At 39.9% G+C, this 20,871-nt stretch overlaps 1 protein-coding gene across 10 annotated transcripts in view; it reads right to left on the bottom strand.

The window, feature by feature from the left end:
- PDE4D (phosphodiesterase 4D) overlaps positions 1 to 20,871 on the bottom strand; it is a 1,564,543-nt gene that overhangs the window by 185,713 nt on the left and 1,357,959 nt on the right. For all 10 annotated transcript variants that reach the window (XM_043488571.1, XM_043488573.1, XM_043488569.1 and 7 more), the window contains 2 exons: positions 13,670 to 13,743; positions 8,168 to 8,217 (listed from right to left, as the gene is read on the bottom strand). In XM_043488571.1, the coding sequence (XP_043344506.1) occupies positions 8,168 to 8,217; positions 13,670 to 13,743 (124 nt within the window). The remainder of the gene's footprint in view (positions 1 to 8,167; positions 8,218 to 13,669; positions 13,744 to 20,871) is intronic.

The raw sequence follows: 20,871 nt of genomic DNA, 5'->3' as shown, positions 1-20,871 counted from the left end.
ACAGATAATAATGTCACCTTGTATTTCCTTCTGCCAATCACAAAGCATCTCACACATATTATCTTGTTTATCTTAGGCTGCACTGTCTGTTGGATGGAGGTGTGCATATCACTGTTCACATTTTCCAGAGAGTCAATGATTTTCCAACAACTTTCCAGCAACTCAATGGCAACACCATTCAGAGCAGCACTCTCTCCTACTTCATTCAGTATCCGACCATTCTCCCAAATTTGGCTGATTTGTTCATTTGGGGCACTTGAATATAGATTCCCAAGCCTTACCCCAAAGATTCTGTTCTGGACTGTCCTGGAACTTGTCTTTTTGCATTTATTTTTAAATATCCCTTAGGGGTTCCTTAGATCAGGCAGGTTTGGGAAGCACTGTGCTTTTCTAACTCAAGGTGGTGAGGAAGGGATACAGACTGAAGGGGACGTTAGTGACTTTAACTCTTCTATTTTCATGGTAGCTTTTCTCATCAACTGGAGAATAACAGAATTGTCTTGTCATAGGCTCAACAACCACCGGACAGAGTGCTGCCCTATCTGAGGGATATTATTATTTGAATATACAGTGAGTGCTCACTGTGGCACAATAATATTGAAAGAACATTTGGCAGTGTCTCATCTGTACTTTTTCCATCGAGGACAGGCAAACAGAAGCCTGTGACTTGAGAGATACTTACAAGTTTGTCACCAGATTCTATGTACAGTGGTACTGCTATCTGCCTTTGCTACTTACTAGTCAACATGCAAAAATGTCTTAAACTAAACCCAACATATATAATTAAAAAGGATGAAATGGGTGCCCATTGCTCACTTAGCAATTTAACATATATTCTTTAAGTGCATTTTTCTACATTATCAATTTTTTCTCATCAAGAAGTCATTTAACATTTTTTATTACAGAACTATTAATACCTAAATAGAACTCACATATTACTGAGCACTTGGGTTGTTTTCAGTCTCTCATACAAATGCAAAGTGGTGTGGTGAATGCCTGTGTGTATTCATTTTTCTCTTTTCTCACTCCTCAATCTAATCAAATACCAAGATTTCTCAAATCTCTGCAAAGAGCTGTGAATCCATCTCCTCCTCTCCATCCCCAGCACACCCACCCCAGTTTGGATCCACATGATCTCCAATGTGCACTTGGTCTAGAGTGGCTGTCGGGTGAGTATGAGGCTGCCTCTTGTCTGTCTTCCTTTCAATCCGTTTTCTCTGCAGCTTCCAATACTGTCATTCTAACATACATGCTTGGTCCTCCACTTAGAAATGACTGATGACTTTCCATTGCTCATAAAATAAAGTCCACTGTTACGCTGACTTCCAAGGCTCTTCATGCTGCTGCCTTAATCTCCTCTCGGAGACTCCTGTTCTGTTGCTCCCATTCACTTTCAGCTCTTTTTGTTCCTTACTGTCCCAGTCTCCTGAGCTGGACCTGCACTCCATGCTTCCGTATCTCACTGTTGTTGATCCTTTAGCATGAGGTCGTTGTTCAGTTGTTAAGTTGTGCCCGGCTCTTAGCAACCCCATGGACTGCAGCACACCAGGCTTCCCTGTCCTTCACCATTACCCAGAATTTGGAGAACTCCATACTTTTCAAAGTTTAGCAGGGAGTTTCCCCCAGGTAAAGTCACTTGCCTGCTCCTTCAAATACATATAAGTATGTGAACTTGCTTCAATGGTGACACTTAGCTTGTAATTAATTATTCATGGTTCCCTTCTGCCCCCCATGTGACTTCTGTGAAGCCAGAAGTCACATTTTACTCTTTTTATTTCCAACACCTACCTCATTGCATGCCACATATAAGGTGCACAGAAAATATTTGTTGATGAAATGCATAATAATAATAATAATAATAATAAATTAAAGCAATAATGATAGTCTGCATTTGTTGAGTACATTCTGGGTACCAACCACTATGCTAATCACTGACTTAGAATTTACTGATGAGGAAATGAAAACTTTGAGAATTTAAGTAAGCTGATGAAGATTACATAGTTAGTTAGAGGAAAGCTGGGTTTTCAGCCTCTATGGTTTCACTCATAATCTTTTTGCTGTTCTGACTCAATGAATATGCAGTTTCATTTAATTGTTTCAGTTAAAATTATAACAAAATACCCAGAGCAGACATTCAGTCAATAGAGATACAATTAAATTATATTTTCCCATTTTCACTGGTTTTCTCACTGTTAGGAAACCAAATATAACTGAAATCAATTTCTGACTAAAAAGTGATTGTTAGACCTGGTCTTTTTACAAATTAGTAGAGCTAGCTCGACTTATCTAAATGAAAGCATAAGAAGGTAAAACAAGTTAGCTTTAAGGAAGGAAACAGATTCTGACTCCTCTAAAAGATCGTAAATTTAAGTAATAAGTAGTCATACTCCATGCCCTTAAGCAAATCTTTTAGTTCAGTGTTTTTCCTGGAAAGGTTTTTTAATGTGGGGATTTTTCTAAAAGTAAATTCCACTGGCTCAAAAATTTAGAATATTCCACACTCATCAGATGCATCAAATATAAAAGTAAAACTAGCAAAAAAACTCCGCCTCAAAACCAATGGCTAACACTCACATACACAATCTGTATTAATTTTTTATTAAAGCTATTAAACATACTGTGTTCTCAGCATCCCTCAATCACATTCCTAAGAAAGCTTACTGTGCACTCGTTCTCTGTAGTCATTAAAGTGTTGCCACTATCTTTGCTCTTATTAAAAGAAAGGGAAAAAAGAGCTGCATTTGAAGCCAGTTCCTGCCAGTGGCTGATGAGGAGGGTGAGATTTCCATGGCAACAGCTGGGTCTTCATCCCCCCACCCATTCTGTCTAAAGGCATGTTTTTAGTTCAGTGTCCCCTCAGGCCTTATATATCTCTCTCACCAAGGTCTCTTTCCCCTTCTTCAGCAGCTCTTACTTCCAACTACTATCTATTTTATATACACATACAGTGGCCCTACTGGTAAAGAACCGCACCCCCCACCCCCGCCCTGCCAATGCAGGAGACATAAGAGACACGGATTCTATCCCTGGGTCAGGAAGATCCCTTGGAGGACGGTGAGGCAACCCACTCTAGCATTCTTGCCTGGAGAATCCCACAGAGAGAGGAGCTTAGGGGGCTATAGTCCATGGAGTCGCAAACGGTCAGATACAACGGAAGCGACTTAGAACGCTTATAATGTAAAAAGATATATATGTATCTTTTTTTTACATCACATACACTAGTTGTTTTCATTATATACACACAGAGATTTAAAAGGCAAACCTACATATAAGTCACTAGTACTGTCACCATAAAATAGCTGTTTAGTTTTCTTTCTTTAGCAAGCACAAAGTGTTAAATGATATGTCCAGATAATAGCAAAATAATTGTTCCAGTTAAAAATCTTTTTTTTCCTTCAATGAATTTTAGAAATTGTTTTGTGCTTTTGAAGAACACTAAACAAACAAAATTAAGTTTCTTCTCATTGTGTTTTGACCAGTATATTTGAATAGTTTACTTTTTAAATTCTCTGCTTAAACAACTAATTAAATTCTATTGAAAATGCACTTTTAAAAAAGGAGTTATGGATATTCAGGGTAAAAAATATGAGTGGAGGTATACCAAAATTTTGGACTAAATCTACTTTTGTATTATTTTATGCTTGTCCCTGAATTATGTGTCTCCCTCTACAGGTAGCTGGTAGGTAATTTTACTAGTTTTATTGCTTCAATAGAAGAACTTGTATTTTCTCCGTAGTCGGCCAACCTTTACTTATCTGAAGGCCTTTAGGATATAATCTGTGGAAATAATAAAAACAGCTCTAAATATAAAGACCTGTTCAGTGAGAAATTGGGACAGTGTAATTTTAATTTTTGAGTCCATATACAAAACAATAATGTATCTATTACCCAGAAATCAATATCCTTTAAGATTTCTTTTACTTTCTCCAAAACATACACTTCATGGTGGGGTCAAAAGGCTACCCTAATTTCACTCATAGTTTTATAAGGGTATAACTTGGGAAAAAGGGGTCTTGCATTTATTCTCAGTTCTGCTTCTAAGTAGCATTTTTTCTCACTAGGACTCAATTTTCTCATTTTTAAAATAGAGAACTTTAAACGCATTTTCTCTCAGTTACATTCTCACCATGAAGATCCTCAATTTAAATATGATTAAAAAAGCTTCCCTGGTGGCTCAGAAGGTAAAGAATCTGCCTGCAATGCAGGAGACCCAGGTTAGATCCCTCAGGAAGATCCCCTGGATGCGGGCAGGGCAATCCACTCCAGTATTCGTGCCTGGAGAATTCCATGGACAGAGGAGCCAGGTGGGCTACAGTCCATGGAGTCACAGAGTCTGACACAACTGAGCGACTATCAAAGGGACAGAAAATATGGAAATTACAAACACTGTAAAGAGATATTGTCAAGATGTGACAAGCTCTCATGAGATGGCCGTGGATCATTTTTCTTGAGTTAGCTTCGTTTGAAAATGAAATGCTCAAAAGAACTAACCGTGTCCTCAAACACAAGGCTCTATACCAAAACCAGGGCTCAATGTCACAACAAAGGTATAGCTTGGGCAGCTCTGACTCTCTGCTGCCCTCTCATGTTTCAACACACTCTTTAGTTCTGCTCTTCACTCTCAGCTAAGGACCTACGCACGTGAGCCTTGCACTAAGTATGTGTATGTGTGCTCAGTCATTCAGTCATGTCCTACTCTTTGCGACCCTATGGACTATAGCCCACCAGGTTCCTCTGTCCATGGGATTTTCCAGGCAAGAATAATGGAGTGGGTTGCCATTTCCTCCCCCAAGGCATCTTCCTAACCCAGGGTTTGGAACCTGGGTCTCCTGCATTGCAGATAGATTCTTTACCACCAAGCTCTGCATGAAGTATAGGGATTCCTAAAGATGTGCTATCACTACTGTTTGCAAACAAAATCACAAATTAAACACACAAGTAAAGCTGATCATCAATGTCCTTCTTCTCTACACTACCAGTTTTTAAATTAGCTTTAGGATCAAGAACAAAAAAATGTCAGGCACAGAGTAGGGATGTAGGAAGAAAACTTGGTGAAATACTCATGACAGGCTTCTGTTCCTCATCTAGCTTATCTCCTTGAATTCCTGTAACATCACCAAGAATTATGAACTCCTATCTCCATTCTTCCAATGAGGGAATAAAACTAATGAGAGAGACAAGGTTTGCATTCAGGCCCAAAAAGTCACACGCCATCTTTCTGTTATACCACACTGAAGAACAAATAGCTCTTCAGTAGGAAGGCTCTTTTCTAAATGAACATTTGGAAGTTTTATTATTTTTTTTCACTGTTACACTGATGTAGAGCTATGTATTTACCTGCTATGTAGAGCAATAAAATCTGGCAACTAACATGCTTCATCCCTAATGATATAAAACCAAACTTTTCCAACTTTAACTCATGTAAAATGGAATAACCTCCAAGGGGGAAAGGAGTGTTTTCAGTTCTATGTGAGAAAGTTTTAGAAAGAACAATGTGACATATAGAGAGAGTTAAAACATTTTTAAAACTCAAGAAGTTGATTTATGGAGACTTAATTTTCCTTCCATCTCCCCTAGTTCATACAGAATGAACGCTAGACACAAAAACCACATAAAAACAAGAAGAGAAAATGAAATGATGTATTGAGTGCTTTTTCTATGCTGAGAGGATTGCACACATGCACTCATTTATTTGGCAACAACTATATAAAATACGATCATTGTTCTGTAAATGGGAAAACAGGCAGAAAAAGGGTACATAACCTGCCCAGGGCCACACAGCTATCATGACAGAATGTGATTTGGATTCTGGATATTCAGAGAAGCCCCTTCCTCCCCTACAAAATCACACACAACTCCAAGAGTGCCCCATCAGTGATGTTCTATGGAGGTGCTCTCCAAAGGTTCTGTGCACCAACAGGGCCTTTTGGATCAACCATGAACTTAACCGCATAGAGGACTACACTGTTCCTCTAGAACCCATGAATAATTTCCAAGAAGGCCAAGTTCACCTTCAAGGTTGCCGCACTGACTGTTTAACACCCTTCTTTATCCCCGCCAGGGAGTGAACTTGGAGTCAGCTCCCATGCCACTGAGGGAGGAAATTCACAAGCACCACCTTCCCCCTGTGTCTTGTCTTCTAGTGAAGCCTCATGATTTATATTTTTAAGGGCCCACTCTTTCAGAATGAACTCAGAGAGAATGTCCCTTGCTGTTGCCTTTATTCCCCTACCCCCTCATTCAACTTTTTCACCTTAGTTTGCTATGCTTGGGCAAGGAAAAAGGCTTCCATTTGCTAGCCAGTTAATTTCCTGTTGTGCTCTGTGATGAATACAACTGCACGAAGCACTTAATGACAGTTAATTAGTCTCCTTTCATAGATATTTCTATAGCCCACAGCCCCAGGTCAAGATCATGTGGGTACAAATGAGGCCATATTAACCTTGATACCCAGATATCCATGACCCCACAGTTCGCTCTGGTATTGCTCCAGGCTTTAGCACTAAGTGAAAACATTTGGGATCTTCTATGGGGCCTCTTATGTATTTAAGACCACTTCTGTGCCTTCTGAGTGGACTGCTCTCTCTTTAATCAGTGCCAGATGCCTGCCATGATGGTCAGTAAGCTGCCCTGACCATGTAGCACCCACCACCTCTTGGTGGACACAATAGCTTCCATTGGTACCTGCAGCTGCTCTTCTGGGAGGATGCTCTGGGGGGCTGGCTCATGTGGAACCTCAAGCTACAGGAGCTTTCAGGGACCAAAATAGCACTGAGTTCTGTACAAACTGCTAGTCAGCCGTCTCGTTTATTGCAAAGGTGAAGGGGGCTCAGGTCTAGTGCTGGGAGCAAGGCTGGGAACCATGGTGTCTCTCATTAGAGGCGCCGGGTACGTTTGGGCTCTCATATTAAATTGTGGTCTCTGAAGAAGAAATTTCTTACTCAAAGAATTTACTTTAATGTATTGGAATTTCAATTATTGTTCATCTCTTGACCAATAGCAAGAATAAAACAGGTAAACCAAACATAGACTATGAAATGCCAGCTGAAAATCATCACCAATAAGATCTTGAAAGATAAACATGGTAAAGATAACCAATAATGTAATAGTCAACAGAACGCAAGTCTATTTGAAAGACATTCAGGAAAGACCAACATTAACAACTATTCCAGAATCACTTTGATGTGATGACCACAAATGAGCCCAACTGAAAGGTCCTGACTGGACATGATGAAGTTAACTTTCAAGCAAAGTATAGTCACTAATAACATAATAATGAGCTCCTCTGCATCTTATGAGCTGGAGTCCAAGGAAGACACTTGAATCAAGTGAAGTGTGGGTCTAGTTTGGAGAATATGTTAATTGTCTTCTGGTAATAATTTTAGAAAACATAGGTTTTCTTCTCCAGGCAATTATTTTAATGAATCAATTGGAGTTTCAAGAAATGATTAAATGAGTTCAAATGTGGTTTCAGGTTCAGCAAAATGAGATCATTTGCTCTGTTTTTGGCTCAGCTGAGATCAAGCCCCATGTCTAAAATAGACTAATAGGATTTGGAGTAATTTTATTCTTCTGCCCTTTACACCCTTCATCCTTCCAACCACTTCTCTTCCCCAAACATCTGTTCTTTTGATCTCATTGAACTTTCAGCTATTATATAATTACTTCTTCTCTCCTCTCCCAAACTGAATTAAATCTCAACTCTGTGGGTCCAAAGTGGGAGTATTGGAATAGTGTTCCTTCCTATACATAACTGGGGTATTGATTAAGCAAGAAGCTAACTTTTATTTATGTTTTGACTTTCATTAAACCAAACTAGCATATATTAACAATATGATGATAACACAAGCTCAGAAACAACTTGGTCAACACTTTCAAGGTAATGCTACCTCTCAAGATATAAATGAGCAACACTCAGCTGAGTAAGAGTACAAATTTAACTTGTTTTTTTTTTAAAAAAAAGGCACATTAGTTAAGTTTTACCAATAGCTTAAAATGGACAGCTTGTGAGATCAATGAGAGAAATGATATGATAAAGAGGAAAGGATTAATTTCTTAAATACTTTAAAACTGCAGAAAAAACTGGTACTATAATAATTAGGTGGAATCTTGGAAAATATGCTTTTTTCCTAGACGTGAAAAGAATAATCTCCCAGATCTTTCTTACCTGTTAGGCTGGCTTTGTTGATGGATGGTTGGTTGCACATGGGTGATCGTCTGACAAAGAGAGAGAAACACAGAGCAGTAAATATGTGATATTTTGTTGGTTTCGGGACTCTCTGAGTCATTTCAAATACACCATTTAAATGTAAGGATTATTTTTAAGTTAGGATAAGCAAATGAAGATTTTTTTCATGCTAGCCAGTCAAATTCCTATGCGCCCTTTGTACTACAGTTCAGATCAAAAAAAAAAAAAAAAAGAAAGTTAAATCTGGTTGTGATAGACTTTGGGGTAAATAAAGCTGATGTAAATGTCACAGAGACATGAGTGAAGAGGAAGTCTTTATTGACTGACCATGTTCTATTAAGCCAGGGCTTACAGAGCAAACACTGACTTTCTGAACTTGAAAAAGCAGTGAGTCTACAACTGGTATCTCTAATGCAATGTTAAAAAACTTTTTTTTGCATAACGACATGATCACCTGTACATGGTCAGAAGTGAATGATTCCTTGTAAACTAAATGACACTCAGAGAAGCTGCTTCAACTTTTTCCTATTTTCTTATATTAAGAAACATCTCTGATACATTTGTTAGAGAGGTACATTAACAACTGGCCCAAATGCTGCTGAGATTTTAGAAACACTATAAGGGTACTTAAGTCAACCCTATTTTGTAGCCTCTAATTTTTCAGAGGTTGGTGAAGTTTCACAAAATGATTATAAACCCTTTGGAGTAAAAAAAAATCCTATATGATTAATTTGTATTCCCTGCAGAGCCCAGTACAATATATTCAGTGTTTAATCAATTATGTTGAAGAAAATATCACTTATGGAATTTTCAATTTTTTTGAAATGTAATTTTATAAAGGTGTTATCACTCTGTGATGGTCTAGAGGGGTGGGGGTATGTGATAGGAAGGCTAAAGAGAGGGGGGGATACACACACACACACACTTATGGCTGATCCATGATGTATGGCAGAAATCAACACAACATTGTAAAGCACTTATTCTCCAAGTAAAAAAAAAAACTCATTACATAATTGAAAGCTCTTAAAATATAGTGATATTTAAAACATTTTATAAAATAGATACACTCAACAATGTCTCAAAAGTGTTTGTTTTCATTTTAGGGGGTTGTTTTGGTAGTTCTAGTAGTAGCTAACCCTTAATAAGGAATTAATGTGTGTCTGACATTTTGCTAAAGGAGCACTTTAGACGAATGATCTCATTTAATCCTTACAACAAAGCTTAAGGCAGACAGTTTCATTATTCCCATTTTACCAATGAGGAAAACACAAGCTTTGGGAATCTAAATGACTTCTTCAAAGTAAGAAACCTGAGATTTGTAGTGCCAGGGCCCCATGCTGTACTCTGTTGCTTTATTTTTTAGGCAGCTTTTGTGGAACCTCTGCAGATGGCAGGTTCCTGAGATGAATGATCTCTTAGCAGGGCTGGGAGATACATGGGGAAAGCAGTCTGGTACTTTTTAAATTCCCACTGCCTGGGTTCCAGTCAGCATCTGACTCTGTTTCATTGCTCTTAAATTTACTGATATCAGTTTGGGATTGAAATTTTGCATTCATTTGATTGAAAAATGCACCAAAGTTTACTTCTGAGTCATTTTAGTTTTTATTATGAAACTTAATTAATGCTTCATTAAAAAGAAAGGTTAATGTTTACAACTGCTACTTTGAAATAGTTCTGGTCTATATACCAATAGTCATCTACTTGCTGAGAGTTTATTATTCAAATCATTTATATAATGACTGGGCTTCCCTGGTGGCTCAGTGGTAAAAAATCCACCTGGTAATGCAGGAGATGCAGGAGTTGCAGGTTCGATCCCTGAGTCAAGAAGGTCCCTGGAGAAAGAAATGGCAACCCACTGCAGTATTCTTGCCTGGGAAATCCCAGGGACAGAGGAGCCTGGTGGGCTACAGTCCACGGGGTCGCAAAGAGTTGGACACAACTTAGCGACAAACGATTACTCCTTTTTAGTCCTTCCTCTGTGGAAATTTAGAAAGTATCGATTTTGTCTGGAAAAGGTATCAAAGAAATATTTTCTAAAACTTTTCTATAGTTTTGAAAACCAAATCATGCGCTTGTCCCTTATAATCTTCTTTTGATATCAACCCTATAGCTGGCACTTGGGAACTTGATATTTCAACAAGGAACAACAGCAGAAAATATTAATCATTTGATTCACGGCTACAGTGATAAATCATTTAACAAAGAATGAGCCAGAACTCACTTCTGGAATGGAAAATCTCAAGGGCAAGGAAGAGCAGGGGGACAGGAACCAGCAGCAAGTTAAAAGTCAGCTGTGAGCAAGTGAGGGCCTGCAGGGGTAAGGGCTTCAGATATATCCTTCCAAACTCACTTCTTATAGTATTCAGAAATGGTGGATTATGCAGGTTAGTGCAGTGAAAGTCTCTCAGTTATGTCCAACTCTTTATGACCCCACGGATTATAGCCCGCCAGGCTACTCTGTCCATGGAATTCTCCAGGCGAGAATATTGGAGTGGGTACCCATTCCCTTCTCCAGGGGAATCTTCGCAACCCAGGGATCAAACCTGGGTTTCCTGTATGGCAGGCAGATTCTTTACCAGCTGAGATACCAGGGAAGCCCCTAGCATATACCTTCCACAAAATCCAAGGGTGGGCTTGGGAGTGTTCTAGTGGCATTGTGAGTACCCAGTGGGGAAATTATGGTTCTCTCAAGTCATGGTGTGATGAACCATTCTGCCATATCCATTTTGCTATCACTGAATAGAATAGAGTTTATCTGTGCGTAGATTGAGTCCTACTATTCTGATACCTGAGAAGGCTGATTGGGTTTGGGTCCAAAAAGAAGGTACAAATCTGTTCCAATCAAAAGAGAAACTACAAATACCTCTGCGCTCCGTGTGTTCTGTCAAGTCTAACTCTTTGCTACCATACGGACTGCAGCCTGCCAGGCTCCTCTGTCCATGGAATTTTCCAGTAAAAAATATTGGAGTGGGTTGTCATGTCCTACTCCAGGGTTCTTCCTGACCCAGGGATCGAACCCACATCTCCTGTGTCTCTTGCATGTGCAGGCAGATTCTTTACCACTAAGCCACCTGGGAAGCCCAGAAAAACAGGTCTACCAGATAATATTGTTTAATTAGACTTCACCCAGGGCACTATAAGGCAGGTCAAGTTCAGGCATAAATTATGTTTTTCTACCCTCCTCTTAGCTGCTCTTTTCCATTTTAATCTGTTTTGCCCCTGTGAGTCAGTTGAAAACCTTTGTCTCATATAGAAGAGGCCTCAGATCATCTCTCTGGGGACAGAAAGACTAGCCTGATGCCGTCACGCCTGCTGAACAACTGTCTGCCTGCCCACAGGTATAGACGCTGTTACTCAAATGACCAAGGCTGAAGGAAGCGTAAAAGGAATTAGTCACAAAGCTTCTTGTTCACCTTCCAAAGACAAAAATCTCAATTTCCTGGACAAAAATTGAGGTTGAAAAGTTTGGAAGGGACACCAGTAACTTCATTTCTCCTGCAGAGCTGCGACATTCCAAAGAGAAGGTGATAGAACTTGGGAGCTGCCAAATGCCAAAAGCACCAAGGGGGCCACTGAACATGGAAGACATGTTTGGTAATAAACAGGCAGCTCAAAACATACCCTCAGGTTTCCCAAGCTGGATTTCTGTGTCGCCCTGCCAGCCATCAAGCACGTGCAGAATAATGACTGTGCTGGGTATTACACTAGGCACTGCGAATTCAAAAATGAACCAGATATAACCTCTGCTTTCTGGGACCCGAAATTCTTAAGCAGCATTCAGACAAGAGAACAGGCAACTGGAATACTGAGAGGAATGTGCTAAAACAGAGGTGAAGGACAGAATGTAATCAGAAGGTGATGGATAGGCATACCTCCTGGGTTGGGTCCTGTGGGTGTGGATGCACGTGGGGTGTTACTTAGAGATAGTGCCCCAAATGAAATTACATTTTAAGTTGTAACCTAAAGAATGAATTACAGTTAGCCCAGTGGATGAAGAGGGGAAGAGGGAGGTGAGAAATGCTTAGCCTGAGGGAACAGAGCTGCAAAATTTCATTACCAGCAAAACGTGAAAGTCAACTGAAGCTTCTGAGTTCCATTCCAGTTATTTGCATTGTGGCATTTATACTGATATTTTAATTTAAACCTTGTTCTGTCACAGAAAATAAGGGCATAGTGGCCAGAGCTTATTTTAATCACAGGAAATGTGAATTTGGGAGGTGGATTCTGCTATTATGGGATGGAAAGTTTAGATTTTGTTTGTGTGTTATGAAGTAGTAATTACAACAAAATTTTATATGCATAGATAAGTTCAAATACATTTTTAGTCACTGTCCTCTTAATATTGATTTAAGGAATTTTTTTCCTTGAAAATTCTTCAGAGTTGATATTTTAATGATAATATTGTATTATTCATAATGTTGTTTAGTCACTATGTCGTGTCCATGGACTGTAGCCCACCAGGCTCCTTTGTCCATGGGATTTCCCAGGCAAGAATACTGAAGTGGGTTGCAGGGGATCTTCCAGACCCAGGGATTGAACCTGAGTCTCCTGCCTAGCAGGTGGATTCTTTAGCACTGAGTCACCTGGGAAGCCCTCATTATTCATAATAGGTTATCACAATAAAGGCATGTGAATAACTAATCAGTTTTCCATTTAATCTTGAAAAATTAATTTTCTTTATTTTTTCATTTCCCATCTTTATTAGAAGCCCCGAGTTATAATTATTTTCCTTCTCATCTTTCTCTCTTTCAAATACTTCCTTCCCCTGTCATCCCATAAATCCCAATTTTGTTAACTGTTCCTTGCTGCTAATGATCCAAGTCAGTAACAGCAGGAGAATTAGAATCTTCCCTGTGATATGAGTCTTCCCTGGTGGCTCAGACGCTAAAGAATCTGCCTGCAATGCAGGAGACCCGGGTTCGACCCCTGGGTTGGGAAGATCCCCTGGAGAAGGGAATGGCAACCCATCCCAGTATTCTTGCCTGGAGAATCTCATAGACAGAGGAGCCTGGAGGGCTGCAGACCACAGAGTTGCAAAGAGTTGGACACAACTGAGAGACTAAGACACACACCTGTGATATGAGGCTTCCCCAAGGAATGGCTGTGCTAGAATTAAGAGGATGCCTTTGGGTTAACTTCAAGTCTTGATGACATTATTTGTCAATGGTTAATTTATGAAGCAAGTCCAAACTATAAAGTTACCCTGCATATAAATGACTAGACAGAGGACTGATTCTGCCAGGTAATCTCTGACAGATGGAATCACTGTATTTATTTGTCATCCTGATTCATTTCTGATATGAGAACCATCACTACAAAGTATTTATAGAAAATTAACAGGACTTCATATGACTTAGTGTAAATGGTTAGACACCATGGCCATGATTAGAGAAATCTAATATATTGCCTTGAGTTCAAGCAAACTGAGAAAACACTATTTGAAAGGTTAGCTGGAAGGTGGGGGTAAAAAGAATAACTTACTTGCTAGGTGCTCGGTCTTGCAAATTAGTCAAAGCAGCAAAGTTGTTTCGTACAGTTCTCAGGCTGGCCAAGACCTACAAGAAAAAAGGATTACTTAAACTTCTTGAAATAAGGCCCTCTTTATTGCAATATGAAACAGTTTGGTGATTTTTAAAAATAGTTTGCTAAGTGAAAGTTTAATATTGCTTGCAACGTAGCTTCATATAGTACTGAAGAATCTCCCAGCGCCTGGTGAAGGTGACATAGATCTATTTGAAATCCAGAGAGGCCAGACTTAGGGATTTTCCAGATACTAGTCCGCATTGTCTACGAATATGGTGACATTAGCAGCAGTTGCCACAGTATTACTAGATTCCCCAGTCAGTAAAATAGTATCCCAGGGAATATACATAGAGGGCTGCTGTTGCATCTTCTATAAATTTGAAATCACATCGTGTAAAATATTCAAGTCTCACTTTAGGTAAAAAATGTAAAACAAAATTCTCAATATCTTCACCAAGAACGCCAGTCTTGAAGTCAGCAAACTGAGTATACTTTAAATCGTTTTCTCCCCTTTACCACACAGCTATTCTAGTAAACAGAGATTCTTTTATTCATTAAGGTTATCTGAATCATGAATTCTAAGGTCTCAAGCAAAATGAGACTGCCCTGGACACGCACAGTGCCTGGCCCACAGAAGGTACTCCGTGGACAACGAACATATCCATGTACCAACGGGTCCCACTCTCTCTAACAGCTCTTCCTTTTTCTATTTATAGTGAAACTATAAAGTAGCAAACGAATCTGAGGACCAGAGGAGAGAAGTGACAAGAGCACTGGATCTCCGTCTACCCCCTCACTTTCTCCTAGAATGGACAAGTCCCCCCAGGATGGAGTCTATATTAGGTGAGATTATGGGTCATCTGGGGGGCAACCAGCATGTTAAGTTTATCTAGAGCATAGATTTCAGATGTCTTATTAGGTACCACACAACAACCCAGATTGCCTGGCTGTCTGACATAGTCAGTGTGTGAACTCACAAAATTCTATCATCTCTTTGACCCTAAGTTTCTCATCTGTAAACCAGTATAGTAACATCTGGACTCCCCTGATGGCTCAGACGGTAATGAGCCTGCCTACAATGCCGGGGACTCGTGTTCAATCCCTGGATCGGGAAGATCCCCTGGAGAAGGGAATGGCAACCCACTCCAATATTCCTGCCTGGAGAATTCCATTGGCAGAAGAGCCTGGAGGGCTACAGTCCATGGAATTGCAAAGAGTCGGACATGACTAAGTGACCAACAGGTTTTATAGTAACATCTGGGCTTTCCAGGTGGCTCAGTGGGTAAAGAACCTGCCTGCAAGGCAGGAAACACAGGCGATATCGGTTTGATTCCCGGGTTGGGAAGATCCGTTGGAGGAGGGCATATCAACCCACTCTAGTATTCTTGCCTGGAGCATTCTATGGAAAGAGGAGTCTGGCGGGATACAGTTCATGGATTGCAGGGTCAGATATGACTGAAGCGACTGAGCACACATGCACGCATAGTAACATCTACGTCACAGGATTGCCGTGAAAATGAAGTGACGCGGCAGGTTGGGTGCCAAGAACAATGCTCGGCGAACAGAAGGCACTCAGTGAATATTAGCCCATATGGCGACAGTCTATGTAATGATTTGGTGTGTGCGTAGGAAACTGACTTAAGGCCTATCACTGACAATACACTGGCGGGGTGGGAGGGGCACATTTTATATAATTGCTCCAAGAGTTCCAGAACTGTTTCCAGAATTTTGTCATTTGGCACTGACCTAGACTAAAGTCAGTCTAAATTTTAAGACAAAAATATCTCAGATATTTTTGAAACTGGCATTAATTCTTTTAAGTTACTGGGAAACTGTTTATGCCCTGGGACAGTGACTTCCCAGGTGACTCAGTGGTAAAGAATCTGCCCGCCAATGAAGGAGACTTAGGAGACGAGAGTTCGATCCCTGGGTCAGGAAGATCCCCTGGAGGAGGAGATGGCAACCCGCTCCAGTATTCTTGCCGGAAAAATCCCATGGACAGAGACGCTTGGCCGGCTACAGTCCATGAGGTCCCAGAGGTGGACACGGCTGAGCATGCACAGGGAGTGACCTACAGCGTTAGGAGTCAATGACATTTTCTAAGGTGCCAATCACGATTAACTCAGTCACTGGAAAAATCTGGCTCATTATCACATATAAACAACTCACGGTACTGAAAGGTCATGCTGCCTATGACGAAGTATTCAAATAGCCAACTGCTGACATCAAACCATGATGTCTTTTATTAGGCATGAAATCTTGAATGATGCAGGAAGAATTCTGACAAATGATCCGCTGTCATTAAACCATGCAAGCTGAATTTATGCTTTAAAAATTGAATATCAAATACACTAATAAAGCATTTTGAATAAGATTATTACACACACACCCAAGTTGATCCTTGTTCTAGGCAAAATGTTAACTTCAGAATTCTGAGAACTTCATTTTTAATAAATTACAGTAAGTGCACTGCATCTGACAGCTGGACAAATAGAAATAGAATCACAGGTAATTATGTTCCATGCTCACTTGAAAGTAAGCATTACTTCATGAAAGACATACTCCACTTGTTTTTCTGTGTAAAGGTTTTTGCCTCCGTTATACTAAAGATATTAAATTAGATATTTTATTTTTTTTAATTTAAATTTAATTTTTAAATTTTGTATTTATTTTTGCATAATCTGTATCTTCACATGGCACAAAGTTTAAACAAAAGTAAACTGTCTCCTTCTCAATAACAAAGATAAAAATCAAAATTATTATGTCTGAGAGGAGGTAGATAGATGGACTCTGGGAGGGACACTCAGGGCATTAAAACATTGGCACTGTTCTATTGCTTAAACTGCTGATTTTTATTCTTATGTTTTAGAGAGTCACTAGATAATTTCTCTTATCTGGATGAAATATTTCAAAATAAAAAGTGAAGAAAGAAATTTCCCTTTTAGCCCCTCCTCCAATCAGCTGCCTGTCCCCTCTCCTCACTGACTTTTTATTTTTTAATTAGAGTATAATTGCTTTACAATGTTGTGCTACTTTCTGCTGCACGACAAGGTGAATCAGCTCTAAGTATAGCCCCCTCCTTGTTCAGCCTCCTCCCACCTCCCCATCCCACCCCTCTAGGTCATTATAGAACATGAGCTGAGCTCCCTATGCTATATAGCAGCTTCTCACTAGCTATTTATATTATACACAGTAGTGTATATATGTCACTCGTTGACTTCTAGATTGTCTCCTAAATTTCACTTTTACAAACACTGCCGCAGTAAATAAGCTGGTAGCTATATCATTCCCCATGGGTGCAAGTATTACATTATTTTTCTTGTAGTAGGGCAAATAGCAGGGCAGATAGTAGGGCAGAAAGCGAAGAACTAAAGAGCCTCCTGATGAAAGTGAAAGAGGAGAGTGAAAAAGTTGGCTTAAAACTCAACATTCAGAAAACTAATATCATGGCATCCAGTCCCATTACTTCATGGAAAATAGATGGGGAAACAATGGAAACAGTGACAGCCTTTATTTTGGGGGGGCTCCAAAGTCACTGCAAATGGTGACTGCAGCCATGAAATTAAAGATGCTTGCTCCTTGGAAGAAAAGTCATGACCAATCTAGACAGCATATTAAAAAGCAGAGACATTACTTTGCCAACAAAGGTCTGTCTAGTCAAAGCTATGGTTCTTCCACTAGTCATGTATGGATGTGAGAGTTGGGCTATAAAGAAAGCTGAGTGCTGAAGAATTGATTATTTTGAACTGTGGTGTTGGAGAAGACTCTCGAGAGTCCCTTGGACACCAAGGAAATCCAACCAGTCCATCCTAAAGAAAATCAGTCCTGAATATTCATTGGAAGGACTGATGCTGAAGCTGAAACTCCGGTTTTTGGCCACCTGATGTGAAGCACTGACTCATTTGAAAAGACCCTGATGCTGGGAAAGATTGAAGGTGGGAGGAGAAGGGGGATGACAGAGGATGAGACGGTTGGATGGCATCACCAACTCAGTGGACATGAGTTTGAGTAAACTCTGGGAGTTGGTGATGGACAGGGAGGCCTGGCGTGCTACAGTCCATGGGGTCGCAGAGTTGGACACGACTGAGCAACTGAACTGAACTGAACTGAGGGCAAATAACATATTATAATGTGATATTTAGCATTAACTATTATCTTCTGCACCATGACATTTATGATACCAGCGGAAGTGTAAATAGAAGTGCCAATCAAATCTTATAAGAGGTGTTGCCCTGGGCCAAGTTCAGTGATCCTGGGTGACACAACCCAAAGGCACTGTGTTAGACTTCTCTGTTTCTCATTGACATTGGAGGACACAAAGAGTGAAGCATCTGCCTCTGCAGATTATAGGGGAAGAACCAGAAACAGTTTCACACAAGCCACTGAGTCAGGGTTTAATTATTCTTCACTTTTGTTACAGAGCAGCTCTCATGGCCCTTGAATTCAACCCTTTAAGAGCTGTAGTCAGAGCTCTAACACTCCGATAGTTTTTTCGTCAGTCTTTACTGATTACTAACCAAAAGGTCCCTGAGGTTTTTCTCGCACATTAACAGCTCAATGGTTACAAAATTAGGGTCATTTCTTCTTCTTCTGGTCCTCCAAGCAAAAGCATAATGATTCAAGGTCAAAATACTTTGGGAAAGAGGAAAACACTTTAGAAAAGATAATTAGGACACTGATACGGAAATTTTTCCACACAGTTGTATTGGCCTGTAAGAGGGATCAAATGTTACTTACACACATTAATCGAAGACTTTCTTGGGGTTTTTTTCTTTGGTTGCACCACACAGCATGAAACATCTTAGTTCCCTAACCCCTACTCCCTCTGTTCCCTGCAGTAGAAGGGAAGAGTCTTAACCACTGCAGTGCTGGGAGAAATCCCCTTTCTTAGGTATTTCTCAACATTTATTAACCAACAAGATTCTCTGAAAATGGCAGACAAAAGTGGATTTCATTAAACACCAGAACGTACTCACATAAAAGGAATGTGTACTTCTATATTAATAATTTCTGGAAAAGACCTAAAGAGGAGAGTGCTTTAAAAAAAAAAAGATATGGCAATGACAGTCCTGTTAAAAACTCCTGCTTGATAAAGTAACAACCACGAAATAAAGAGCTTTGAGGATGTTTTCATTCCGGATACACATTAAGCCACTAGATGGCAGTAAAGCACAGACTATGAGTTGCCACAGGCCTTAGATAGGGTGGGGCGGAGGGTCTGAGGAGGGAGAAAGAACTCTTTGTCTTGGTTTTGCTTCCAGAAAAAATACTGGAGCCAAATTGTGATTATTTACAAGATAGAAAGGTCATTTTGGCAGAAAATGTCTTTCCAAGTTATGTTTGATTAAACTATATGAACTTGCTGTTTTTGTATGCCAGCAAAGGTTGAATATTGATAATTTCATATAGTTCAACCCCAAAGGTATTTAGATTCCTAGAACATGCTACTGAAATTTATTTTAATGAAGGATAAAAAACCCAACAGGTAGAAGCAACTGAAATCTGATGATTTTCTTCTTTCTTAGAGAAAGAAACAAGGAGATCCTATTGGATTCAATGATAAGACCACAAGATTGCTATTTCTGGGTGAAACGGGAAAAGACATACAGAGGTGTTTTTTAAAAATCAACAATGTCCCATTACCATGGGATAGTAATGTTCTACAGGGTTAATAACCACCATGTTTTTCCTAAAATTACCCTAGGTGCTATAATTTTGGTAAGAATAAAGGTGAAATGATTGCGCTGTTCCTACTCTGTACCTTTAAATCAAGTGTATCTCGCTCAATCTGAGTGATGTGAGGGTGGGGGATACAAGATAACATCTGGATATTTTCTGCCCTTTGTTGAACTAAAGATTCCACTTCTTTGAATACTGCACACTTCCAGGGGAGGATTCTAATTGACAAAGAATTTTACAAGGTGGTCACTCATGAACTGATACAAATAAGGGAAAAGGTAGGGCCAGAGGCAACTGGTTACAAAGCAGGGTTCCTATACTGCATCGGTGTTGTGCCTCCTTGGTGTTCCTTGGCCCCTTAAGATCTCTGGCCAAACTGAGACTTCACCCTTGGGAGGAAAAGGTCAGCTGCTAAGTGGTATCAGATGACATGACATCATTCCTGTCAACACTTATTCTAAGGAAATACCCAAACATAAAGATTTCAGCATAAGCACAGAAGAATATTTCAAATGTAAAACAATAAAATATTTAGAGCTGTTATTTTCCTGGGAGCAAAAAGATTCTGAATTTGCAGGGGGAAACATAAGAAACTAAAAGTGGAAAAGTGTTTAGATTGAACACCAGCAAGAATTTCTAACCCTGACAGTGTTACAGACTTGGGAATAGAATATGGAGGGGTGGTGGAGGATCTTTCCTGAAGGTTATGTTTATGCTTGATGCTTTAGGTTCAGCTCTGTCCATCAAAGTGGAATATGATCTTGCACATTTTCCCAATTTCTCTTACAACCTAAGATTTTATTCTCTTAGCTTCACAGGAAACTGTGGCTGGGGAACAACAGCGAGGGATCCTTTCATGCGTTGGAGATGAAGGTAAAGCATGAAGAAATGAGTTCTCAAGAAGAGGCAGACAATGAGATGGGCTTGGAAGGAGCCTCTGAGCAGCTGAGACAGCAGGAGGCCCATTTTAAAGAATTATGAGAAGGAAAATACACACAGGAAATCAACCCTGAATAGTCACTGGAAGGACTTTCGCCGAAGCTCCAATACTTTGGCCACCAGATGTGAAGAGCCAACTCATTGGAAAAGACCCTGATACTGGGAAAGATGGAGGGCAGGAGAAAAGGGTGATAGAGGACAAGATGGTTGGATGGCATCACCAACTCAATGGACACGAGTGTGAGCAAACTCCAGGAGATGGTGAAGGACAGGGAAGCCTAGTGTGCTGTAGTTTATGAGATGGAAAGAGTCAGACACAACTTACTGACTCAACAACGACAACAAATACACACAGGAAAATAAACTGAAAGGGGTAGAAAGTAAAATGTCAGTCTTTTGGGGTTTAGAATTATAGGGACTTTTCTTTTTCTTCCTTTTACTCATATTTATTTTTTGTATGCCAAAGGTTTTATTTTGAAAGTAGTATGGCTTTTTTCATTGGAATAATCTAGTGTGAAATTAGCAACCCCAAAGCATGTTGG

This window comes from Cervus canadensis, chromosome 16 (genome assembly GCF_019320065.1).
Source record: "Cervus canadensis isolate Bull #8, Minnesota chromosome 16, ASM1932006v1, whole genome shotgun sequence".
NCBI classification, from domain to species: Eukaryota; Metazoa; Chordata; class Mammalia; order Artiodactyla; family Cervidae; genus Cervus; species Cervus canadensis.
The sequence above is the reverse complement of the archived record's forward strand: the minus strand, read 5'-3'. Positions and strand labels throughout refer to the sequence as shown.